The 25,813-nt window shown below is 43.9% G+C and overlaps 1 protein-coding gene across 6 annotated transcripts in view; it reads right to left on the reverse strand.

Annotated features, from left to right (window-relative positions):
- PTPRZ1 (protein tyrosine phosphatase receptor type Z1) overlaps window positions 1-25,813 on the reverse strand; it is a 120,772-nt gene that overhangs the window by 75,234 nt on the left and 19,725 nt on the right. For all 6 annotated transcript variants that reach the window (XM_081928818.1, XM_081928817.1, XM_081928816.1 and 3 more), the window contains exon 2: window positions 16,721-16,786. In XM_081928818.1, coding sequence (XP_081784944.1) covers window positions 16,721-16,786 — 66 coding nt within the window. The remainder of the gene's footprint in view (window positions 1-16,720; window positions 16,787-25,813) is intronic.

The raw sequence follows: 25,813 nt of genomic DNA on the forward strand, positions 1-25,813 counted from the left end.
CTTCGGGTTACAAACACTTCGGGTTACAGACTCCGCTAAGCTGGAAGTAGTACCTTGGGTTAAGAACCTTACCTCAGGATGAGAACAGAAATCTAATGAATAGAGAAGACAGACGAGAGAAAAGATGTAATTATTAGAAAAGATGAACAAAATAAGCAATATGAAATGTGCATAGATTTAATGAGTGACAAAATTACGCAATGAGACTGGTTGGAAGTCAATAATCACAGAATGTTTGTGTCTTGGTTGGTTGGTAGGTAGGTAGGTAGAAGGGGTGGTGAAGGTGAGATAGGTGTTGTATGTTTTGTACGTAATATATGTAATGTAATGTTAGGTGTATATTGTTTTGTAAAGTATTGATATTTATAATATGCTTTTTAAAAGGAAAATGTTCAGACTCCCGAGAATAGACGGTGGCAGTCTCTAGTTCAGAATAAAACATTTGCCTTAATTGATCGCTAGTTTCTTTAAGAATTAAAGTCATATTTCTATTTGTAAATTTTAACTTTACTCAGTGTGAAAACTCTGTTGTTTTATTTCATATTACTATTATGTACTTCTGGGATTTCAGACCTGGCCCACTGCTAGAGATGGGAATAAGACAGTCGCTTGTACATTTTTAGGAACAATTGCAAGTGAGCTGGGATTTTATTAGCCCAAGTAGAACAGGTCTCTAGCGGTGATTTGCACTCCTTCTCTCTCTCCGATAAATCAGAACACAAGGCAAGGGAGGTTATAATGATGCTCTTATGCCGGGTTAGACATATGTCTAGTAAATGATAGCTGCTGATCTCCCTGGGAGTTCACATAATGACACACATCTTCTGAAAACATGAAATTCACTATAAAACAGATTGACATAAATAGTCAGAAGTGCAGTCACAAGAGAAGTCTGCTGACATTTTAATTCCCCCCACCCTCTACATTGCTATACTTCTGTTTAAATCAGCCTGGCAACTATCACCCAAAATTTATACACATAAACCTTTGGCTATTGAGCCAAAGAGGAACATGTTTTGTGAACATTTCCACAAGAATTTTTTTAACACACACTCCTTTTGAAAGAATGTAAAAATAAACATGCTTGCAGGTCTTAGGAGGAAGAGCGATGCATCACCATTGTCAAGGCAATTAGTCCATCTTTCCTTTGCCTCGACCCAATTGTCCATAGTTGTTTAATACATTTTTGGTTTGTAAGCATAAATATTAAGTGGAAAATACACTAGTGCCATTGGCCTACAGTTGTTTTTATTTTTATTAAAGATTTTATTAAAGATTTCTTAGCATACAAAAACATGTGCGTTGTCTCTTTTTTCAAGTTGTGTTTTCTACAATTTAGTTTCATTTGTTGTGAGACATTAGTGTTATATACAATGTTAGGTTAGGAAGAAAAGAACGGGAGTGGGGGGAAGTTGGGTGGGATATTTCTATTCTTCTACTTAGTGTATGTGTGGGGTTTTGTGTCAGCGTTACTTGTATGGGTTCTCTTACTATTTGCTTGTTGTGTTTCCTTGGTGGTGAGAGAGGTTGGGGTTGGCCTAGGTTGTGATTGGTTGTCTTTGGTTGGCTGTAGTGATGGGGGTGTGGGTGTATTTTTAAATCAGGTTAGCCAGATTGATCTGTATGCTTTTGGTGGATACTTCTTGTTGTCTTGTTGGGCTGTGTATGTGATAAAGGGGAGCCATACCGGGATGAAGGCATCCTCTTCTATTTGTCCCTGTGTCAGTTTCAGTTTATTGGTTAGCTCTTCTAGTAAGGCTGTTTCCCATACAATTTGGTACCATTGGTCCATGCTTACTCCTGACAGGTCTCTCCAGTGTCTGGCTATGATGTTTCTGGATGCTGAGAGGAGGTGGGTTATGAGCTCTTTATGATGTGAGTGGGCTATTATGATCTTGGAAGATGTTTAGTAGGGCCAGTTCTGGGATGACTTCTAAGTCAAATGTCGCTGGAGATGTGAATTGGGATGCCATCGATCTGCATACATTCAGCGGGATGCAAATCAGAATGCAATCTGAATGTACATCTCCACTCACTCTGCTAGTCAAGTTAGTATCACACAGAAAATCTTGCCATGTAGCATTGGCCTGCAACAAAAGCACCAGCATGGTGTGACACAACAGGGGTGGTTTGCTCATTGCTTCAGCACTGGGATGCTTGCTTTCTCTCCATTGCAGAATGAGGATAATTGGAAGGCTTGGTTTACTCACTGTGGCACAATCATGATAAATCAGACAATGATGCAATCACGTTACATGGCAATGTAATACGATGATGCCCTCTCACATTAAAAAATAAAATAAAAATGGTGCTGACGCTGGAACACATGCTGCAGTGGCGTAGCGTGGGTTGTCAGCACCCAGGGCAAGGCAAGTAATTTGCACCCCCTAACCCGTGGATTTGCGCCCCCTAACCCTAACCCCCAGATGTTGCGCCCGGTGCAGCCGCCCCCCCCCTGCACCCCCACGCTATGCCACTGACAGGCTGGTAACAGGTAGGAAGGTGGGTGAGGCAGGAAAGAGTGTAAGTTTGTGTTCCCCCTCCGCAATCATTGTTGTGCCCCCTGAAATGCCAACTTCTGTAGTGAAAACTAAACCTGTTGAAAAATTAGCACTGACAGAGAGATATACCTCTACACTTCAATAGCATTTGCTAATCTGTTTGCTTTGTTGCTCTTCTCTTGTAACACATTTTTTAAAAAAATTATCCCCCCCAAAATTGGAGAACTTTTTTGCCCTACCTTCTTTCTAAAAAAATGAAATATGCTTCATTCTGCCTTGCTTAATCTTTTAAAATTGCTAAGTAATTCACATTACTCAATTCTATGACAGATGTACTAGATGAAAACTCCCTCTTAAAACACATTTGTTTGTAAGTAAGCCCTTATGGTTTCAATGGAACTAACTTGCAAGTATGGGTGCTTACGGTGAACTCTTAACTTGAATTGTTCTTTTTACACGGCCTACCCATCTGCAAATCTGTTAAGTCTAATATTAGTCAGTCCTTTCCTTTCCTGTCCCGTCCTTTCCAAATTGATACCAATGGCTATTGTTGAGTTCTTCAGTAATTAGTACAGTTACATAATGCATTTAATATCATATTACAATAAACAATGCATGTTCCAAATACTTGTAAATGTAGCAAAAATAAATTGAACAAAAATATTTTTAATGGAGTTATTTCCTCTGAAAAGACTTGTAAAAAAGGTCAACTTCAAGACACATCAAGGTTTTAAAAAAGAGGAAAACGGCTGTTTTACTGCAGGAAGGATGGAGATTTTGCAATACTCTAATGGAAATTTGTTAATTAAATAGCTTGAGGCAACTGAGCAAGCAACAGTGGTAAAGAACCAAGCCAGTTAAATCGATTCCCTGCTTGTCAGAATTTTAAAAGCAGATAGCACTGGAATGTGTTTTTTCATGTTGTGCAATTTCCACATTAACCTACAAATTTCCATTTTCTCCCTCATGGCATTTGTTATGATGGTTCCACGGAATAAGAGATAAAGCAGACAGAGATGTTATTCTTATTGAAAATCTTTCTCAAACAGCACAAGTAATCAGCATTATCTTGGTATCTACAGAGCATGAAATTAATGTAATTTCTCTGCTCCCTTTTGCTATGTAATGAAATTTCACATTTTAAGACAAATACATGGTTCCAGAATGTGGTGTCACTACTAGCAGCATAACTTTCATCAATATTCCATACATGCATGCACAAAATGTCTTTAAATTAAGTGGAAATTCTAATACTCCACAGCTGCTAGTACAGGAAAATGGAGCGTCTCCACCCCCATCGTTCAGCCCGGACACTGAGATCCAGCACCAAAGGCCTTCTGGCAGTTCCCTCATTGCGAGAAGTGATGTTACAGGGAACTAGACAGAGGGCCTTCTCGGGAGTGGCTCCCGCCCTGTGGAACGCCCTCCCATCAGATGTCAAGGAAATAAACAACTATCTTATTTTTAGAAGACATCTGAAGGCAGCCCTGTTTAGGGAAGTTTTTAATATTTAATGCTGTATTGTTTTTAACACTCGATTGGGAGCAGCCTAGAGTGGCTGGGGAAACTCAGCCAGGTGGGCGGGGTATAAATAATAAATTATTATTATTATTATTAATCATCATCTTACATATAAGAACACCTTATAAATGCAGGTAGATATTTTTCTATCAAAAAAATGTGTAGTCTTTCCCTATTCTAGAGAAAGAGGGAAGTTTTGGAACACACAAGTGGATATTTTAAAGGTCTAACAGCCTATATTTCCATGCTTTACTTTGCTGCATATTTTTTGTTTTAAACTCTCTGCTGAGGTTCTCTCACCAAAGAGTACTTGCCCCAACCTTGGCTCTTGCCACCCAGGTATTCTCCTTTTATACTTACGTACTTTCCTCGCCTCCTCACCTCTTGTACCAACACTAAGTGTACATTTTCTTTCTGCTTCAAGCTATTTTGGTTTCTATTATATCTCCTGTCAGGGTTTCTGGGAGAGAGGAGGAGATGACAGAGGAGACGGAGAGCGAGTGGGAGGAGGGGCAGAAGGATGAGGAAGAAGATGACGGAATTCTGAGGGAATCCACGAGTCTGAGCAGCGAGTCAGAGGATTCTCAAAAGGGGGTTACCTTAATCAAGCAAAAGGGAGGAGAAGGGAGAAGCGGAGAGGAGCCCAGTGGAAGACAGACGCAGCAAGAGGCGTCTCAGCCGGAACGGAGAAAAGGGGGTGGAGTCGTCAGCCTCTCGGAGGGAGCAGGATTAGGAGAGAACAGAGAAAGGGGGTTGGAGCAAGGTGTTCAGCCGGAAAGGGTGGAGAGCAGAACAAGGGGTGGTGTAGCGGTCGAAAGAAAGGTCAGCAGCAACGTACGCGCGCCAAGTTCAAACGTAGAGGCGCGCGGAAGTGGAGAGAGCTCAGGGGAGGAGCCCGGCCCTAAAGCCAGAAGGAGGGGGGAAGAGGCGGCAGAGGATTCAGCCTCAGGCGAGTCACGGAGAGAGGGAACCCAGGGGGGCAGGAAGACCCTGCGGAAAAGAAAGGAGAGGAAGAGGTGGTCTAGAGCCAGGCTATTAAGTTGGTGTGGAAGAGGGGAGGAGTCAGAGGGGACTTCAGCGGTCTAACGTGACAGACGTACGGCCACAATGCTGAACTGTACGAGAAGCAGAAATCTTCAATAAACTTTTCCTGTAAATAAACTGCAACGGAGTGAGGTCTCTGGTGAGCTGGGACCCGTCCTGGGTGGCCGTGACAGTAAGTCCCCTCTCAGAAAGCAAAAAATTTTTTTTGCGAAGCTCACGAACGGGAGCAGCCATGAGCGCTGAGGAGCAGCTGGTTGCACTGCGGGATCAGGTTACCGCTCTCACATCGGCAGTCATTGCTTCGCAGAAGAAGAATGACGACTTGGAGAAGACGTGCCAGGATTTGCAGGCAAGGTGGGAACACGCGGACAGGGCGGGGGCCCCAGGTTCCAGAGCGGAGGGCATTGCGCTTGGACGGAGGGGGGGTGCCCTGGTTCCGCATTTTAATGGCAACTTGCAAGACTATCCCAATTTCAGAGCGGACGTCGTATATGCACTGCATTTACTCCGTCACGATTTTAAAGATGAGGAGGAGAAAGTGGGGTTCATTGTTTCGCACCTGCATGGGGAGGCCAGGGCTTGGCTACGCAATCTGTGGCGCGAAGATGGACCGGCCCGTCGCAATTCAACTGCGTTCATCAAAGCGATGGATTCTTGTTTTCAATCCTCTGTGGATGTGGACATTGCGCGCCGTCAAATGCACGGGCTGAGGCAGGGGAAAGCGACTGTGCGCCAATACCACTCTAAATTTTTTGCATTGCTCACCGCCTTAGATTGGCCAAAGGACAGTAAGCCGGTCAGAGATCTTTTTTGGGAGGGATTGAGCCCCCCCATCAAGGATGAGATCGCTAGGGGGGACAGACCCCAGACCCTAGAAGACGTGGTGCAACGGGCTTTAGCTATTGGAATTCGACATGAGGGACGTCCGTGGCACGAGGAGGACGGGTCCCAAGCGCGTGCGCAAGCGAGGACTCTCCCTTTTGTGCACAGGGATTTCAGCCGTGCGCACCCCTCGCCAATGGGGAAGGACAGCGAGGAGCCAATGGAGATTGGTGGTGCTAGGGCTCAGAAGCCATCCCAGAGCCCTGTCCCTGGTGCAGCCAAAGCGAAGCCTCCTAGAGGAACCAGGAAGTGTTACATCTGTGACAGTGCGCACCATATGGCGAAAGAGTGCCCCCAGAGGCTCCAGAAGCACACTGCAGCACTGGCAACTGTAACAGCAGAGGTGCAACCAGGGGAGCAGCTTCAGGGAAACGACAGTGCCTGGCTGGAAGCAGAGCTACTGGGGCTCAGCCAGGCGGATCTGTAGACAAGCCCCCAGCATCACTGCAGAGCGTGGACCCTTTGCCTCCCAGACCGGCAGTTCTGCTCACAGCAACACTCCAGTTGCCTGATGGGAGACTCCTCGAGGTTCCAATAACGATCGATTCGGGAAGCAACGCCGACTTCGTGGGACTGCAGTTCGTTAAGCAGCACAACATGGCGCTCCTGCCTGCAACGACGCCTCTAAACGTGGTCACGGTAGACGGCAGGAAGTTGCTGGGGGGGCAAGTGGTGCAGCAAACCCCTCCCATGATGATGCAGATTGGCAACCATCGAGAACTTATTAGTTTCAATGTCACCCACTTATCGGACACACCCATCGTGTTAGGCATGAGTTGGCTGGAGAGGCACAGTCCCGCGGTTGCGTGGTACCAGCGGCAGATCACCTTTTGTTCATCGTATTGTGCTCAGCATTGCTTTCAGACCGATCAGGGAGGAGAAGCCGAGCAGCAGTTGCATCTGGGTATGGTGCAAACAGTGCCTCACAAGTACCAGGACTTCTTGGAGGTTTTCTGTGAGAAGGAAGCTGACAAGTTGCCGCCTCACAGACCTTACGACTGCGCGATTGATTTAGTGCCAGGGGCGCAACTGCCTGCTGCCAAGCTGTACTCCATGTCGGAAGACGAGATGCAAGAGCTTCGGGAGTTCATAGACCATAACCTCAAGCGAGGTTTCATCCAGGAATCTAAAGCAGCGGGTGGCAGCCCTGTGTTCTTTGTGAAGAAGAAAAACACGCCCCAAAAAAGGCTTATAGTGGATTACAGGTTCATAAACAGCTTGACTAAGCCCAAAGCTTTCCCCATGCCCAAGATTGACGACCTTTTAGCGACCGTCAGGAGGGGCAAGATTTTCACCAAGCTGGACCTACGTGGAGCTTACAATCTCATCCGCATCCGGAAAGGAGATGAGTGGAAGACCGCCATGTTCACCCCTCTGGGCACATACGAATACAGAGTCATGCCTTTCGGTCTCCAAAATGGCAGCCACGTTTTTCAAGCATTTATGCACCACGTGCTAGCAGGTCTCCTCTACAAGAAGTGTGTCTGCTTTCTCGACGATATCCTGATTTTCTCGGAATCGTCGGAGGATCACGATAAGGACGTGAGGGAGGTCCTGCAGAGGCTGAAGGACCACAGGCTGTACGCCAAGTTGGAAAAATGCCAGTTTGATGTCAGAGAGGTTGATTTCCTTGGCTACAAGTTGTCCGACGAGGGACTGGCCATGGACAGGGCTAAGGTTCAAGCGCTGTTGGACTGGAAAAGCCCTCGAAATCGGAAAGAGGTCCAGAGGTTCATCGGCTTTGCCAATTTTTACCGCAAGTTTATTAAAGGTTTTGCGAACGCGACGGCGGCTATCACTGACACCCTCAGTTCCAAGAAGAAGAAGTTCGTCTGGACCGAACAAGCGGAGCGGTCCTTCCGGACGCTTAAAGGTCTTTTCGCCTCCGAAGAGCAGCTGCTCCACGTGAATCCCGGCAGACCCATGCGGGTAGAGACCGATGCGTCAGACAGAGCGGTTGGGGCCGTTCTTTTGCAAGAGGATTCGCAAGGCAACTGGAGACCGGGTGCGTTCTACTCCCGGAAGCTCAGCAAGACGGAGCGCAATTATACCATATGGGACAGGGAGTTGTTGGCCATTCATGCAGCTTTCAAAGCGTGGCGACACTTCTTAATAGGAGCCAAGCACACGGTGCAAGTCCGCACGGATCACAAGAACTTAGAGTATTGGCGGACGGCTAAGTTGCAGACCCAGCGACACATGCGCTGGGCGGAGTTCTTTGCGGATTTCGACTTCAAAATAGAATACATCCCAGGAGACTCCAATGTTATTGCAGACGCGCTGTCCCGAAAGCCGCAATACTTGGAGGAAGCAGCTCCAATCGCAGCAAAGCACATTTTCGCACCGCAGGCGTGGACGTGCGCTACCATCGCAGTCGACCTGGACGCGGTGCGACGCGCGTTGCAAAGGGATCAGTTTGCACAGTCCAAGATGGAGGAGCTACGCGGAGGGTCGCGAGACAACGATGAGTTCCAATTGCAAGATGGACTTTTGACTCGTAAGGGTGCCCTTTACGTGCCCACCGACGATCTTCGAGCCAAGGTTCTGCAACAATTGCATGACGCCCCTAGTGCAGGCCATTTCGGCAAAGAGAAGACGATGGAGTTGGTGGCTAGAGACTTTTGGTGGCCCCAGATGAGAGGAGAGGTGGCGGACTACGTCGCCAGGTGTGATATCTGCCAGAGGTCCAAACCAGTGCACCAGAAGCAGGCGGGATTGCTAGAACCGCTGGAGACACCGCAGCAACCGTGGGAGAGGGTAGCGTTGGACTTTGTTACGGACCTGCCCAGCTCCAGAGGTAAGACGGCGGTGTTAGTGGTGGTGGACTTGTTCACCAAGATGGCGCATTTCATCCCTTGTGCCAAGGTGGCGACGGCAGAACAGACCGCAAAGCTCTTCATCGATCACGTCTTCAGAGTGCATGGACTTCCGCAGTCCGTCTTGTCCGACAGGGGGCGCCAGTTTGTTTCCACTTTCTGGCGAAAGCTTCTGGGCATCTTGCACGTCAAAATCAACCTGACATCGGCGAGACATCCACAAACCAACGGTCAAGCGGAGAGGGTCAACGCGATCATGCAGCAGTACCTGCGGTGCTACGCCAACCAGCGACCTGCGGCGTGGGTGGACTATCTGCCGATGGCTGAATTCGCCTACAACAACACGAAACACGCATCCACCGGGGTGACGCCTTTCTTCGCGAACAATGGCCGTCATCCCAGAACCTTCCCGAGATTTGCGGCACCAGGAGGGGGGGGGCCTCAAGATGCCGACCAGTTTGCAGCGGAGTTGCAAGAGGTGCACGAGGAGCTGCGGAGACATTTGGAGCTGGCAAAACAGGCGTATAAGGTGCAGGCCGATAAGCACAGGAGGGCGGGAGAGGACATCCAGATTGGGGACTGGGTGTGGTTAGCAGCCCACGCGATGCCGGCCAGGTCATTGGCCAAGAAGAAGTTAGGACACAGGCAGCTAGGGCCATATCAAGTTGAGGCTAAGATCAATCCGGTGGCTTTTCGTCTAGCCCTTCCGGAGGGTTCCAGGGTGCACCCGGTCTTTCATAGGTCGGTGCTCACTCCCTACAAAACCCCACACAGGTTTCAAGAGTCAGGAGCACTCCCAGAGCCACGTAGGAGGGCGCCTGAGGGGGGGGAATCGCCAAGACCAGAACCTCTTAACGAGGTCACAGAGATACTGGACTCGAGATGGGGGGAGGAGGGAGTTGAATATTTTCTAGCCAGGGAAGGCACTCCGGCCTCTGCCAATAGCTGGGTGCCGGGTTACGCGTTGGACGAACCCCTGTTGAAGGAGGAGTTCCATGCACTTTTTCCGCACAAGCCCATGCCCGAGGAGTATTTTGATGATTGGCTTTTCACGCCCACTTTGTCAGACAGCACGTTCGAGGGTTTCTCCTCACCCGAGGGCCATACGCCCGAAACAAGCCCGGCCAGGGATCCGAGACTGGGGGGGGAGGAGACAGGCCCTTGTTGGTGGGTGGATCAGCCAAGGGAGGCATGGAGTCAGAGATGGATGGTAGGTCCTTGGCAGGCAGCGCCAGGAGAAGCAGTGATGGAGGAAGAGACTGTGAGGTCTGTGGGTGGGGAACCCGAGTTCGAACACACATATACGGAGATGACAGAGGAGAACGTTGAAGTGGACAACTTGTATCCTGAACCGACCCCGGAAGAACCACGTTTTCCTCAACCTGCACCCGGCGAGCGGGAGGGGGGAAGGGGGGGCTTCGAGGGGGGGATGGATGTCAGGGTTTCTGGGAGAGAGGAGGAGATGACAGAGGAGACGGAGAGCGAGTGGGAGGAGGGGCAGAAGGATGAGGAAGAAGATGACGGAATTCTGAGGGAATCCACGAGTCTGAGCAGCGAGTCAGAGGATTCTCAAAAGGGGGTTACCTTAATCAAGCAAAAGGGAGGAGAAGGGAGAAGCGGAGAGGAGCCCAGTGGAAGACAGACGCAGCAAGAGGCGTCTCAGCCGGAACGGAGAAAAGGGGGTGGAGTCGTCAGCCTCTCGGAGGGAGCAGGATTAGGAGAGAACAGAGAAAGGGGGTTGGAGCAAGGTGTTCAGCCGGAAAGGGTGGAGAGCAGAACAAGGGGTGGTGTAGCGGTCGAAAGAAAGGTCAGCAGCAACGTACGCGCGCCAAGTTCAAACGTAGAGGCGCGCGGAAGTGGAGAGAGCTCAGGGGAGGAGCCCGGCCCTAAAGCCAGAAGGAGGGGGGAAGAGGTGGCAGAGGATTCAGCCTCAGGCGAGTCACGGAGAGAGGGAACCCAGGGGGGCAGGAAGACCCTGCGGAAAAGAAAGGAGAGGAAGAGGTGGTCTAGAGCCAGGCTATTAAGTTGGTGTGGAAGAGGGGAGGAGTCAGAGGGGACTTCAGCGGTCTAACGTGACAGACGTACGGCCACAATGCTGAACTGTACGAGAAGCAGAAATCTTCAATAAACTTTTCCTGTAAATAAACTGCAACGGAGTGAGGTCTCTGGTGAGCTGGGACCCGTCCTGGGTGGCCGTGACATCTCCTCTTACATATTTTTGTTACAATAGCTCCTTCAGAATTATGACTAAATTGTCAAGAGCAGAAACATAAGATTCATTTTACCAAAACTGTGTCCTATCATACTTTTGTAGCACTATTACATGATCATTTTTCCTGCAAGTGCTATCATGGTTTCAAAACCTAGTATGTGTGAATCATCTTCTCAGTTGGATTATACTATGCCTTGAGACTTGATAACGTTGCATAAAAAGATTTTGCAGCTGCCTTACAAATTCATCATTCCTCAAAATTAAGTGCTTTGTGAGGATTAAATAAATAATTTATGCATCACTTAACTACAAAAGTCTCTTGTCCAATATGTCAGATAAATAGCTTTGAAGCCAAAGCACCTAACGCTTCTATTTCATAATATATTACAATTAACACTTTTGCATTGGAAAAGTGAGAAAATGTATTTTCACATTTTTTAAAATATATATATACCTAGAGAAGGTAAAGTACAGAATATCACTAGCAAAATGGTTTGTGCTTTCTGGAATATGGAAGCAAGCTGCTGAACTCTCTACTGAGAACATAAATGTTTTATAACAAAGGGAAACACTGAAAGCAAATTATTGTCTAAGATAATCTAATAAATGCTTCTGGTACACTTTGTGAGACAGAAGGAAAGATTAAAGTTGCATTCAAAAATGCAATTAGTACTGTGGATTGCTGTACAGAATTAAATTGAAAGACGAAAAGTTATCAGGGTTCCCCTGCCACCATTGTTCTGCTAGCTAGGGGTATTTTAAAGATGATCATTGCTTTACAAGTATAGAATCTACTTACATTACTTAGAATTCTTACATAGTTTTCATTAGATTAATGGACAGTGACATCTACTTCCTAATTTGCTTCATGATTTAACAACTGTGGACAACTGAAAACATATTTTAACTACTATTTCAGGGATGTTTGGCAGACGGGGGAATTAAATGCTTCACTGATCTGAAATGAAATCTGTGAGGTACAGCACAACCCTATGCATGGGGGGTTTATTTAAGCAGAAGCAAGTCCCAATGGAGCTTACTCTCAAGTAGAGTGCATAGAATTGCTCTTTTGTCCTGCATGATGACTGTAATAAAATTATAGTTTTGCATAAATGTCTGTTGTTGTTGTCTAGTTGTTTAGTTGTGTCCGACTCTTTGTGAGAGCACGCCAGGCACTTCTGTCTTCCACTGCCTCCCACAGTTTAGTCAAACTCATGCTGGTAGCTTTGAGAACACTATCCAACCATCTCGTCCTCTGTTGTCCCCTTCTCCTTGTGTTGTCCCCTTCTCTTTCCCAACATCAGGGTCTTTTCCAGGGAGTCTTCTCTTCTCATGAGGTGGCCAAAGTATTGGAGCCTCAGCTTCAGGATCTGTCCTTCCAGTGAGCAATCGGGGCTGATTTCCTTAAGAATGGATAGGTTTGATCTTCTTGCAGTCCATGGGACTCTCAAGAGTCTCCTCCACCACCATAATTCAAAAGCATCAATGTAATTCAAAAGCATCAATGCATAAATGTCTATAACTGGCCTATTTGTAAGTCAAGTCGCTTACTGAGAGCAGTTTTAAAGAGTTATGCGGGGCAAACTAGATGTGTCATCAATCATATCATTAGCCTTGTGTGATCATTGTTGTTTATGGGGATGGATGACCTAGATCAGGGTCATGGTGTGCATGTGAGAGGTGGCACACCGTCCAACTTTTGGAAACCCAAAACCAGGATGCACGTGTTCCAGAACGTGCTCTTGGACAAGTCCCCTCATGGGTGGGCCGGTCCTGATTTGATATGTCCCTAGGCTCTTGACTTCCATTTGCAAGAAGTGAAACTATCCAGTTTCACCAAGTGGAACTTGGTGACTGACTTTCAGCTTTTGGAGTTGGAAGGTTAGCTTTTCTTCTAACACATTCATGGTTGAGAACACCATGTTCACAGTTGTAAGAGGTTGTAAGAAGTTCACCACAATCCAATAAACATGTGGTTTGGCTAGCAGCCATATAGTAATATGGAATTAAAAGGGTTGGCTTCCTTTTGTGGTATTTCCTGCACTTCCCTAAAAAGTTCAGTTGCTGACACTTGATGGAATTTCACAGAATTTATCAGACCACTGGTTATAATTGCATCTACAAGTTGTAAAGTACCAATTCTATGACCATCAGCTGTGTATTCAGTTGAATTAAAACAAGGCAAGAAAGTCAATGTTTTTGTTTCAATAGCAAAAACCTAAGCATGACCTCCCGTTGTATCTAAGCAAGAAAGACAAATTAAATGCTATTTGCATAAGAAAGCAGGAAGCTTCTGGTGAAAGCTACACTGCCTCAGTCATCATGGGAAAACACAACTTTTTATAACAGTCACAGAAGCTTTAGTTTCTCTTATGTCCCTTGGTTTTTGGCTAAGACTGAGGTTAACTTCAGCTCCACCACAACTTTTCTATAATAGGATAATAATTTATTAGATTTCTATACCGCCCTCCGTCCATGGCTTGCAGAGTGGTTTACAATATAAAAACACAAACATACATAACATAGTAACAAACAAACAAATATACCCTCCTCCAGTTTTAAAAGGCCACAGTTTGTTCAATTAGCCCATGGCCTGGGACAGGGGTCTGCAACCTTTAAGACAAAAAGAGCCACTTGGACCCGTTTCCGAAGAAAAAACACCTGGGAGCCGCAAAACTCGTCATTATAAAAATAACGTTTTTGTCACTTTTTATATTATTTCTTTGTTTGACCCCTCAGAATTACTCCTCCTCATAGAAATAAACGTTAAATTAACAAGTTACCTTTGTGTGTGTGTGTGTTCTTCACTCCCCTTCAATGCAGTGACCAGCGTACATGCCCCTTACAATGTAGCGGGCGGGTGGGAAGGTGACGTCGGGACGGTGCGTGACAAACGCACGCACCGCCCCCATGCGACGTTACAGCCAGTACAGCACCCGCCACAGTGGGGAGTGTCGGGGCGCACAATGCGCCTCCTCCCCTCGCTAGTATCCGCCCCGGAGCTGTGGCAAAGGTGTAAAAGAGCCACATACGGCTCCGGAGCCGCGGGTTGCAGACCCCTGGCCTGGGAGAAGAGGAATGTTTTTGCATGGTGCCTAAAGATATGTAATGAAGGCGCCGGCCAGCCTCAAACAGGGAGCCACTGCAGAAAAGGCTCGTTTTCATGTTGCCATCCTCTGGAACTCTCATTGAGAAGGAACATGAAGAAGAGCCTCAGATTATGACTGCAGCGCCTGGGTCAGTTCATATGGGGGGCAGCCCTTGTTGGTAGGCTTTTAGCATGCTTATGGACTGCACCTTCAAGATACATAGAACCCTACTTCAAGTAGCAAAACACCACACCAAAGGATTATGATGCCCCTGTTCTGTGAAATAGCTTTCCTGATTATATATGGCAGGCATCCATAACCTGCACTTTTCAGGTGGAAGGATTCATAAGGTAACACAAAACAGGTGTAGTTTGATGAGGTCACTCGCATACTGAACATATCTGTCAACATTTCCCTTTTTTAAAGGGAAATTACCTTATTCCGAATAGGATTCCTGGCAAGAAAAGGGAAAAGTTGACAGCTATGATACTGATTAGCTATCAGTGATTTGCATTTCCAGCAAAGGTAACATATTATTAGGCCAGTGTTGTGTATTTCACTGGAGTAATATGCAGAGACATGGCTTAAAATGCCACTCATCCATGAAGTGATGACCATGTCTGGTGCAAAGTATAAGTGTTTTTGAACCAACTAGAAATAGTGCCGCTAGTGCTATCAACTTCAATTCTTATGTAAATGGACAATTACCAGAGTCAGGAAGCTATTTAGAAAATGTCGGGTTTTTTGAGGAGATAGCAAGAAGGAACAACAAAAATTGGCAAAAGAAATACAAGCAGAAAATAAGAGATGTAGAAAGGAAGTATCAGGTCTTAGAGATTGTATAGGCAATATAATAATCTCTTAGCCTTATTTCTTGATCATGTAAAGATCCTATGTTTTACAGAATTTCGAAGTCTCTTCAGTCACATTGTAAGATACTATATCCACATTTAGGTGATATAAATATAAGAACAAAAGGACTTCTTGCACAAATCAGACTCCAAAGGCATACTCAGTCCAAAAGAATAGTTTAATTGGGCTAGGCATAGAAACTTTTGTCTCCTAAGAGGAAATGGCTATGCCCAAGAGATGGCTTTGTATCTGAACACCACAGCTGAGGTGTCTCGAGATTTTAATCATTTAGGAACTGTAGACAATGAGCTAATCCACTTGCATATTATCCAGTTGCAGGTCTGAACACCAAGGAAAGGAAAAGATCTGCAGGTGTGCAGTAGAAGCCCTTAGGCTATAAAAACAGCTGTAAAGTAGATCTGCCAATGCTTCGCAACCTGAGGGGAAATTTTGTCCTCTCTTGAATGCATGCTGAAATCCTGTGCGAAGCCTACCTATAATAATTCTTTAGCAGGGTTTTTATCTCCCATGTTTGTATGCAGAACAAAGATTAGGAAGGAAGACATAGGTCACAGACAGTTTGAGTATGACAGCACCCCAACAATATATTGGGCCTCCAAACTCTGTGAGTTTAATCTACCGTATTTTTCACTCTATAAGACGCACCAGACCACAAGATGCACCTAGTTTTTGGAGGAGGAAAGCAAGAAAAAAAATATTCTGAATCTCAGAAGCCAGAACAACAAGAGGGATCGCTGCGCAGCGAAAGCAGCGATCCCTCTTGCTGTTCTGGCTTCTGGGATAGCTGTGCAGCCTACATTCGCTCCATAAGACGCACACACATTTCCCCTTACTTTTTAGGAGAGAAAAAGTGAGTCTTATAGAGCAAAAAATACGGTAATTTAGTCACTTCTTTTGGACCTTTTTTGTGAATGTCTCCAGAAAAAGTTGAAATAGAGCATCATCCTAACTGCTTTCTGATTTATAGGATGGTGACTTGGACCACTACTGAAGCACTTAAAGGCCCAGTCCACCCACCACACTAAGCAAAACTATGGCAGTAAATGCACAATCATGCAGGTAAAGAGGTAAAGAATCCCTGACAATTAAGTCCAGTCGTGGATGACTCTGGGGTTGCGGCGCTCATCTCACTTTACTGGCCAAGGGAGCCAACGTTTGTCCGCAGACAGTTTTTCCAGGTCATGTGGCCAGCATGACTAAGCTGCTTCTGGTGAAACCAGAGAAGTGCATGGAAATGCCATTTACCTTTCCACTGGAGCAGTACCTATTGATCTACTCACACTTTGACGTGCTTTCGAACTGCTAGGTTGGCAGGAGCTGGGACCGAGCAACGGGAGCTCACCCCATCTCAGGGATTTGAACCGCCGACCTTCTGATCGACAAGCCCAGAGGCTCAGTGGTTTAGACCACAGCGCCACCCGCATCCCTATCATGCAGGTACTCAGAATAAAAACCACACTGGTTTCACACTTCCCCTGGTCCCCCTGCTGACTCAACTTTAGAAAGTTATTTGTTCATCTTCAATAAGGAATCCAGAAGAGTTGAGAAAGTTCCTCTCTTGTTTCATATTCAGGGACTGAACTTCAGGTTTTGTTTTTAGGAAGGGGAAATCTAAGTACAAGACCAAATACAGAACACTCCCTGATCTCTTCATGCTTTTAGTAGCTAAGATTTAATCTATGTGGGAGCACATTTTTACCCAGTTGATTCAGTTTGCATTGTAAAGACAGTTTGCTTATTTATAATAACAGACCGTCATAAAATATCGAATAGTACACTTACCTGAATAGGACCAGTCAACCTCTTCAATAATTTTGCGTTGCTGTCTAATGTATCCAGAAACAAATTCTAAAATAAACAAGCAATAATAAAACATGTCAGCATCAAGTAGTACAGAGACAAAATAGAAAAGAAACGGCATCAGTGTCAATGTGCTACCTTTGTTCTATATTCACACAATATTGAAACGTAATTAACATAAGTTGTGCAGTGGTAAAGTCTGAAGCGCAGGCAGTCTTCATGGCAAGCCACACACTCATAGCCAATCTTCTTCTAAGGCTATGCAGCAAAAATGAATTTTTGACCTACAGTATCTGTTTATTTAAAAGCTTTTTATGCACCATTTAATAATTCAAAAATCCCCAAGCAGTGTGCAGTCTAAAAGGCAATATATTTTAAAAACTCACAATGCTGTATATTTTCAAAATACGCAACCTAGAACCAGTAAGACAGCAGTATAAAAGAGCATGACAACATATGAAAGTGAATAAAACAGAAATTTGGAAGATTCAAACACACAAAATAAGAGCCAATGTCATGGATCAGGGAAAGCCTGGGCTAAAAGAGAAGCTTTCACAAGAAACCTGATGCAACTGATTGGTCCAGCAAAGGGCATTCCACAATACAGGGGCAACAGCAGAAAATGCCCATTTCTGGATTTCTGCACTATGAGATCTGGATGGGGCAGTGCCATAAAAAGAATTTCCCAAGATGCCCAAACTGATCTTACAGGTCTATGCAAGGGCAAGCAGTATTGGTTCACTCCTTCCTCTTTGCTTATCATCTAGGCTGATGAATAGTTCTGGTATACTCAAAAGCTTTCTCATTGTTTTGTGACTGTTTAATTGGTCATCATAAAGGGGTGTTTGGTTGTTTTTTTTAATTGCTGATCATAAGCCAGCAATTTCAGGTTTTACAATTATTATTATTATTATTATTATTATTATTATTATTATTATTATTCATTTTCATACCACTTTGTTTTTAAGAGAGAGAAAATCTCAAAGTGGTTTACAACACATTAAAACATCAAGTAAAAGAGACACAGAACAAAACATTACTGAAGAAATATACATTCAGAGCAATGTAAATAAGTAATGGGAAACAAAAGTATCATCTTAAAGATTTAAAAACAAAACATTACAAAGGAGGTCGAAATTGATTTGGTACTCGTAAACAACAAACCTGCTTCCCCTCAACCCGTGCCCCAATGTCATTTAATGTCTCCACAAATAAATTAATTCTCCACAAACTGCTGAAGCTGTATAACCTCCCTGCAAACTTTGTGCAAACAAATAAGGATAAACAGGTAAAAGTGTAGAGGAAACAGGAAGTCCGGATGTGTGAAGCAGACAGCTTGAAGAACAGCAAAGCTGTTTTGCTAGAAAATTTACAAAACTTATAAAGGAAATTTTTTATTCAATATCTCACCTATAGCGACAGTGAAATAAATAAAAAACAGTGGAAGCTTAAGGGTGCCCAGGTCACCTTCTGTTGGGTAGTTATCATTAGGAGAAAACATAACAGGGTTCTGCTTGGCAGGGCATCTCAACATGCAGACATAGAGAGAGAAGAGCTATGGAGAGGCAAAGACTGCTTAGTTTAGCACGAACCTTTCCAAACATTCCTTGTAGGCTTTCCCTTGTGTGTAATGAACATGTTTCAACAATTAATATATTTAGCTATAATTGACATAATAGCTGTGGTTTGTGTTGGCATAGTTACAATGGCACACTCTTGCTTGGCAAGTGAGGCAAACTCATATTGCTAAATGCCTGTCAGTTATAATTTCCTTAGGATCCATAAATTGGGTTGTTAATTTAATTAATAACTGGATTAATCTAAATATTTAATTTAGGCTAAATATTAATTTAATTAAAACTAGGAAGTTTTTCCATGATAAAGCTGAGAAACTGAAAGCAGCACATTAATCTAGCTGCTCTTGGAGGAAGCTGATTTTCTAGAAAGTTTAGGCCCTGTTTTGTCGCAGAAACTGCTTCGGTGGCCCTGGATGATGACCTCTGGCGGGGGAGAGACAGGAGACATGTGTCCCTGTTAATTTTCCTCGACTTCGCAGCAGCTTTCGACACCATCAACCATGGTATCCTTCTGGAGCAGCTGTCCAAGTTGGGGTGAGTGGCACCGGTTTGAGTATATAGTACCACTACCGACCCAACTACATGGGCTGCCAGGCCAATTCAAAGTGCTGGTTCTGAACTATAAAGCCTTAAACGGCTCAGGACCACAATACAGTGGTACCTTGGGTTACAAACGCTTCAGGTTACAGACTCCACTAACCTGGAAGTCATACCTCGGGTTAAGAACTTTACCTCAGGATGAGAACAGAAATTGCACAGCGGCGGCGGGAGGCCCCATTAGCTAAAGTGGTACCTCAGGTTAAGAACAGTTTCAGGTTAAGAATGGACCTCCGGAACGAATTAAATTCTTAACCAGAGGTACCACTGTACCTCAAGGACTGGCACTCACCATATGAAGCAACCCAGACCCTTTGATCGCCTTCTGAAGCTCTTCTTCATGATAGTTCCAGAGAGTACTTCGGGTTAAGTACTTACCGTAATTCGTTCTTAACCTGGAACTGTTCTTAACCTGAAGCACCACTTTAGCTAATGGGGCCTCCTGCTGCTGCTGTGCCGCCGGAGCGCGATTTCTGTTCTTATCCTGAAGCAAAGTTCTTAACCCGAGGTACTATTTCTGGGTTAGTAGAGTCTGTAACCTGAAGTGTATGTAACCCGAGGTACCACTGTATAGAAATTTAATTAATTAATTAATAATATAAGATAGCTTATGAAGAGTGCTGCTGCTATGCACTTTAGTCCAAAGTAATTCCATTAATAAAACGACATGGGGAACATAAACTGAAATTTCGTTTGATATTATAGGTATATTTTAAGTTGTCAGAAATATGGCAACGTAGGTGATGCACTTGAGGTAATAGGAACATACTCTATCAGGGTGTTTTGTTTTAAAACAAACTTTTAGTCAGTTAATTCTTATTGTATTTTAAAACAAACTTAAATGGTGTGCATTTAGGCTACTAAATGGGAGTGGCTACAGGGAAAATTTCTCACCAGTGGTTAAAAACCTACTCTGTATGCCAGCCCTTAGCCAGACAAAATTCATTGTGAAAGCAGCTCAAATTCAAAAATGCACTTTTAAAATAAAACTGATTAAACAAATTTAACTGTAGAAAAAATAACTGTTCGCAGCTGCATGTTATGTATTCTTCTTATCAGACATACGAATGTAAAATTATTTTGTTATAAGAAAGGAGTAGTACTCTGAATGTTACAAGTTTATAGTAGTTTTTACAAATCTATCTAACAAAGGCTCAACATTTCCCAACATGTTCAGTTTGATGAACAAAAATGTGACTAGTGGCATATGCTAGTTGCAGTCCACACACACCCAGCAGGGGCCGGTATTTGTAATATGTACATGTGTTAGGAAGTACTTGGAGAATCCTCTATGGATTTTCCTTCTAACACACACATAACTGGATCAAACAGAATCTACTGAGAAAAGACCACTTATACTGGGTGTTTTTAGTAATCAATTCATTGCCTAAGTTCATTGATTACCCATTTGTTTTCAAGCTAAATGTAAAGTTCTTATGCTAACTTTTAAAGTCCTGAATGGTCTAGGTTCAGAGTTTTTGCAAGACCAACTGTACCCATATGAACCTTACCAGGGCCCTAATATTAACCTCAGAGATCCTGCTGTCTGGCTCTCCACTGAAGTCAACTAGGCTAGGAGATACTGCAGACTTTTCAATGGTTTTTCTACTCTTGTAGACTTCTCTCCACCAAGAGCTCCACTTTGCCCCGCTTCCTAAATTCATTTCGCCAAACTTTTTATTGATCTTATTGCTGCCCCATGTGTGTTTTTAATCTGATATTGTGTTTATTATGTTTCTTTACTGCAAGCTAACTTGGGAGGGCTTGTTGTAAAGGTGGACAGAAATATAATTTTAAATTGACAAAGGGCAATTTTGGAGCAGGTATGATACACACATATATTCCAGAACTTTGCTTCATGAAAGCTCAAGTGTGCACCCAATGAGGCAGTTGCAACAAGACAGAGGCCCCACCTTGAACCTCAGCTTATGTATCTTCCCCACCTGAGCTGCCCACTAGCAGGTGAAGAGTCCAACTGCGTGGAATCTGTTTCTGTACCTCTGACTTCAATCCTCTCCTGGTCCTGGAAGACAGTGGAGCAGGAGAGTTGTGGGCAGGAAGAGGAGGTGTGGAAGCCCCTGACTCTACACCAGGCTTACTTATTTCTCCCTCCTCCTGCATGGGTTCTTCACTCTTCTGTCCTGCAGCTTCTCCCAGCCTCCCCCAGATCACTGATACCTTCGTCCAAGTCAGTCTCCAATCTTGATTCTCCTGGTGCCCACTTATTGGTATCCAGCCACAACTCCTCAGTTTCCAGCCAGTCCTAGACACATGCCTTTGGTGGCTTCAGTCCCACCAAATATGGAGAGACAAAGTAACAACTATACACTGTTACTGTTTCGACACTGCTCACCCACAGGCAACTGCTAGGCTTATAAATACACATTGAGTTTGAGCATGGACCACAGCAAGTTAATATTACAGAATCAAAACAGAGGTAAATGAAGCAATCCAAATCTATCTGTAAACCTTCAGAAAGTGAGATAAATATGCTACCTTGAGGGTCCTGGGTCTATCCAGGCCCTACTAAAGCCATACAAAATATAACCAAAATCTAAAAGATTATAGGGACGCCACAGTGCTATCAAAACTCAGATATATTTTTCTCTACAAAGGTGCAGTATTTGAAACAACCAACATAGACATAAACTTTGCTTTTCAGTACTATGTCACCCTTTTACTAACACAACAGCAAAAACATTTACAACATCTCATGGTACTGACATAACAAGAAAGTCTCATTTTGGTTTGTTGAACCAAATAATGGAAGCCATGACCTTTCTTCAATTGTCATCTTGTACTCTATTTATCCCTCTATTTAAACAGGAAACTCTTCGGTGTAGAGACACTCTCTTACAGGCTTCAGATTAGCTAACTGTAAACAGAAAGGTCATAGCAGTGTTGCACTAAGCTATCCATGTTCCACAGCCAGATAGAAATAGTCTTGGAAAGACCCAAGAACTTTCTGCAACTAGAAAATGGAACCTTTATTGAGAAAGTTTGGGGACATACCATTACGGTTTTGTAAATAGCAACTATGAGGATCAGCTAGATCTAGGAGAGAATTTTGACCCACTCCAGCCCATACCCCCCCTCCCACAGATACCCTCTGTCCCATCAAACCAGTTGTCAGGATGGAATGTAGACCTGCAGTTTAATCCACGGTCGGCTGGCAGGTTCAATTGTATTTTGGGGTTTTACCTCCATCTGGAAGCATGCTATCTTATCTGCATGGCAAAGCCCTACAAAAGTCTTAGGGTGTGTTCATATGACTGCTTTAGCATGCAGCTGTGCTTTTCCTTGTGCATTTCACAGCTCCCCACCACCACCAAGCTGTTCACATCAGTAGACCTTTATTAGGAATGGCTTAAGGGACGCGGGTGGCGCTGTGGGTTAAACCACAGAGCCTAGGACTTGCCCATCGGAAGGTCGGCGGTTCGATTCCCCATGATGGGGTGAGCCTCTGTTGCTTGGTCCCTGCTCCTGCCAACCTAACAGTTCGAAAGCACGTCAAAGTGCAAGTAGATAAATAGGTACCACTCTGGTGGGAAGGTAAACGGCGTTTCCGTGCACTGCTCTGGTTCGCCAGATGTGGCTTAGCCATGCTGGCCACATGACCTGGAAGCTGTACGCCAGCTCCCTCGGCCAATAAAGCGAGATTAGCGCCACAACCCCGGAGTCAGTCATGACTGGACCTAATGGTCAGGGTCTTTACCTTAAGGACTGCAATCATTGCAAAGATGGTTTGAGAAACCACACCATCAAAGGGTAACGTTTTATAACAAAGCAAAGGATGCATATGTATTTTGGATAACATCCTGTGAACACAGATTAAAAAACCCATTGCAGGAAATAGGAGTGTGGGGACCCAGCCTCAGTCTTTGCTAGCTAGCCCAAGTTCACTTTCTTCTCCTTGAGGCAGCATGCTGGGAATATGATGCCAGAAACATTGATGAACAGCCAGAATATCAGTCAAGTAGGAATGAAACTGGTCTTATGAGACATGCTTATGTTTTTACTTTATGTCAATTGGATGCAAATGGAAAATTAGATGTTTATCTGACCCTCTTATTCTCCACCAACTTTTCAGTACATTTCTCAAATCAATTATCTCATTCAGCCTGACAGCAAAAAGAAAGGGGGGTGGGGGGTTGAAAAACCCCTATTTAACTATTTGTGCTGGTGAAATATTGTGCAGATCATAATGTAGAGAGAGGAGATCCAGGAATCAAAATGGAGGAGAATTTATTTAAGCAATGCAATTCACATTTTATAGTGTGGCCACAGACCTGGTTAAAAAACAACAACCACTGCCACTTCTGAAATAGAAATCTTTTACTCTTCACTGCTCTGATTAACTTGGCTATATGAATGCAAAGCAGGTCTTGACAGCTTTCCATGAAAACAGCCAACCCTTTTCATGGGTTAACACCATTGTAACTTCCCTTTATACTTTGAACAGATTGCCATGGACACAGATTCAGAACCCAACCATTCACTCCAGATCTCTGAAAGTTTACACAAGTCTACAGAGTGAACAAAGCCAATAGTTTACTAGCACAATCTTTCTGATATATCTTCTGCAACATTTCCCGCTGTCTCTGAAAACAAAGTTCCAGTTAAATTATTAATATTAACCAACATGAAAGGTTTGTAATTTTCTCTGAAGTTCATAACACCTAGTTGTATGGAAGCGATAATATATTTCTCAAATTATACCATATTTCGATAAATAAAAAATTGTGGTACTTGATGTGTTCTGCTCAATAAATAATGCTTTTTGTCATATATGGGAGGAGACAAAGCTCTATAGTTGCTGTTTTAGTGGAATATTCACTGCTGGGAAACAGAAAAACCTGCAAATTTTTGAGGAAAAGAATGACGGCGACCACTTGAAGGTGGGGTGAAAGGTGAGACATGGGTGAGACAATATTGCTTCTGGACACTATATGTGTGTTAACACAGGAGTAATGTGTGAAGAAAGAGCTTGTTCTGCAGCAGAAAAACATGTGTTGAGATGCAGCTATACGAAGCCCAAGATTTGGTATTCAAGTTTCATATTGCTCCTTTTACTTTTCATATTCAGAATTCACCTCTATGCACTTCATCAACAAACAAGCAATTTGTGGTTTTTTTAAAATTCCCACACCATTTGGAAGGCACACAGAAATATTCTGCTTATAGCAAAGCCTCAAAATGTGGAAACGGTGCCAATATTTGCATTATCATAAAAGAGGCATCTTGTTTATTCCTTAACCAAAGCAATCTGGGGCTCTTATTCTACTGAAGTCATTTTCCCTTTTACAAAGCTCATGGGTTTTAATAAAGGCTCCTTTTTTTTCATCTGGAATCTAATTTTGTAGCATACAAAGCTAATTATGGAGCTAGTGTATTTGCCTTTGATCTCAAAGGCTGGAAATTTACTAGGCTCGGGGTTAATTACTACTTTCTATCACAAGCCTTAAAAAAAAAAACCCCTTCATAAGTCAAGGGTAGATGTAACTATTCTAATCATATACCCTCATAGGAACAGAATCCACAGTATACAAAAAAGCCACTAATTAACATGAACAGCTAAAAAAAACACTGAACACAAACAAGCAGCATTTACACCTTCAGAATAGTTCCCTTCTTGGTATTACCTAATTGCTAGATCGTGACTTTTAGTAGAGAGGATGCTTGAACTGATGCATTTAACAAATTTGCATTTACTAACTTCTTGCTTTTCCTATCCAGAGTAGTATCTGCCCTTCTTCCACCTTTGCATAGGTGTATTATGTCTTCATTTAAATTTGTTTGAGCAGTTATAATGTGAAGATGGCTCTTAAAATGGCTGGCTTTCCCCCCACTTTCCCCCATTTCACATCCATTCTCAGCACTGAAAGCTTCACTTCCCTGGTCTTCTTTCCCTTCCTTCTTTCCTCTCATTTATACCCCTAGGGAGTAAATCCAGAGGTTTCTGCCTGTGAAATTACCTTTCTCACTTGATTCTTTCTAGCTGTGAGTTAACCTTTCCTTAACGCTCATACAAAGGAAATGTGGATGCCAAAGCCATGCTATAGCTTCAGCAAATATTAATAAAAAGTGGTACAGAGGCTAAATGTTTAGGAGTAAAGAGGGGTAATCTCTTAGTTTGCACATCTTGTGTAAGACTTAATTGAACAGCTTCTTGCAAGTATCCTGACCCTCACCTCTCTTTTACACCATACTCAGAAAATATGTGATTACGGGTGGTTTTTTCTTTTTACATTTTAAAAATAAAAATGCATATATATCCCCCCTGAAACTAATAATGCACACAAGTTTATTTTTTAAAACCAGATATGACTTGTGTATTTAGGGATATTTAGGGGCAGCCAGTACTATCTGGACCCAAAGTATTCGCTTAAGGACCCAAGAGAGACTGGAAGGAAATCTCAAACCCTTGTAAAAAGATTTTTATTTTTATTTTTGTATGTGTTGGAAGCTGCCCAGAGTGCCTGGGGTAACCCAACTTAATTCATTCTGGAGGTCTGTTCTTAACCTGAAACCGTTCTTAGCCTGAGATACCACTTTAGCTAATGGGGCCTCCCACTGCCACAGCGCAGCTGCCATGCAATTAACGGGTTAACAGAATCTGTAACCCAAAGTGTTTGTAACCTGAGGTGTTTGTAACCCGAGGTACCACTGTAATTTTTAATGTACGTTTTGGCATTGTCACCCACAGCTGCAAAGTCATCTAGCTTACGTATAGATGTTCACAAAACTGTTACTACCCTCTGTAATATTTATTCCATAAATAAGTGCTAGCAATTGACAACAAGCACTCAGTTCACTCAGATTGTTAGGACCAGCTAAGCAACTGCATAAATTCCCTGAGTGAGGCATATTGGCAATATACACAGTGATGCAATAGCACAAA

The sequence above is a fragment of the Podarcis melisellensis genome, assembly GCF_964234715.1.
Source record: "Podarcis melisellensis genome assembly, chromosome: 10".
Taxonomy (NCBI): domain Eukaryota; kingdom Metazoa; phylum Chordata; class Lepidosauria; order Squamata; family Lacertidae; genus Podarcis; species Podarcis melisellensis.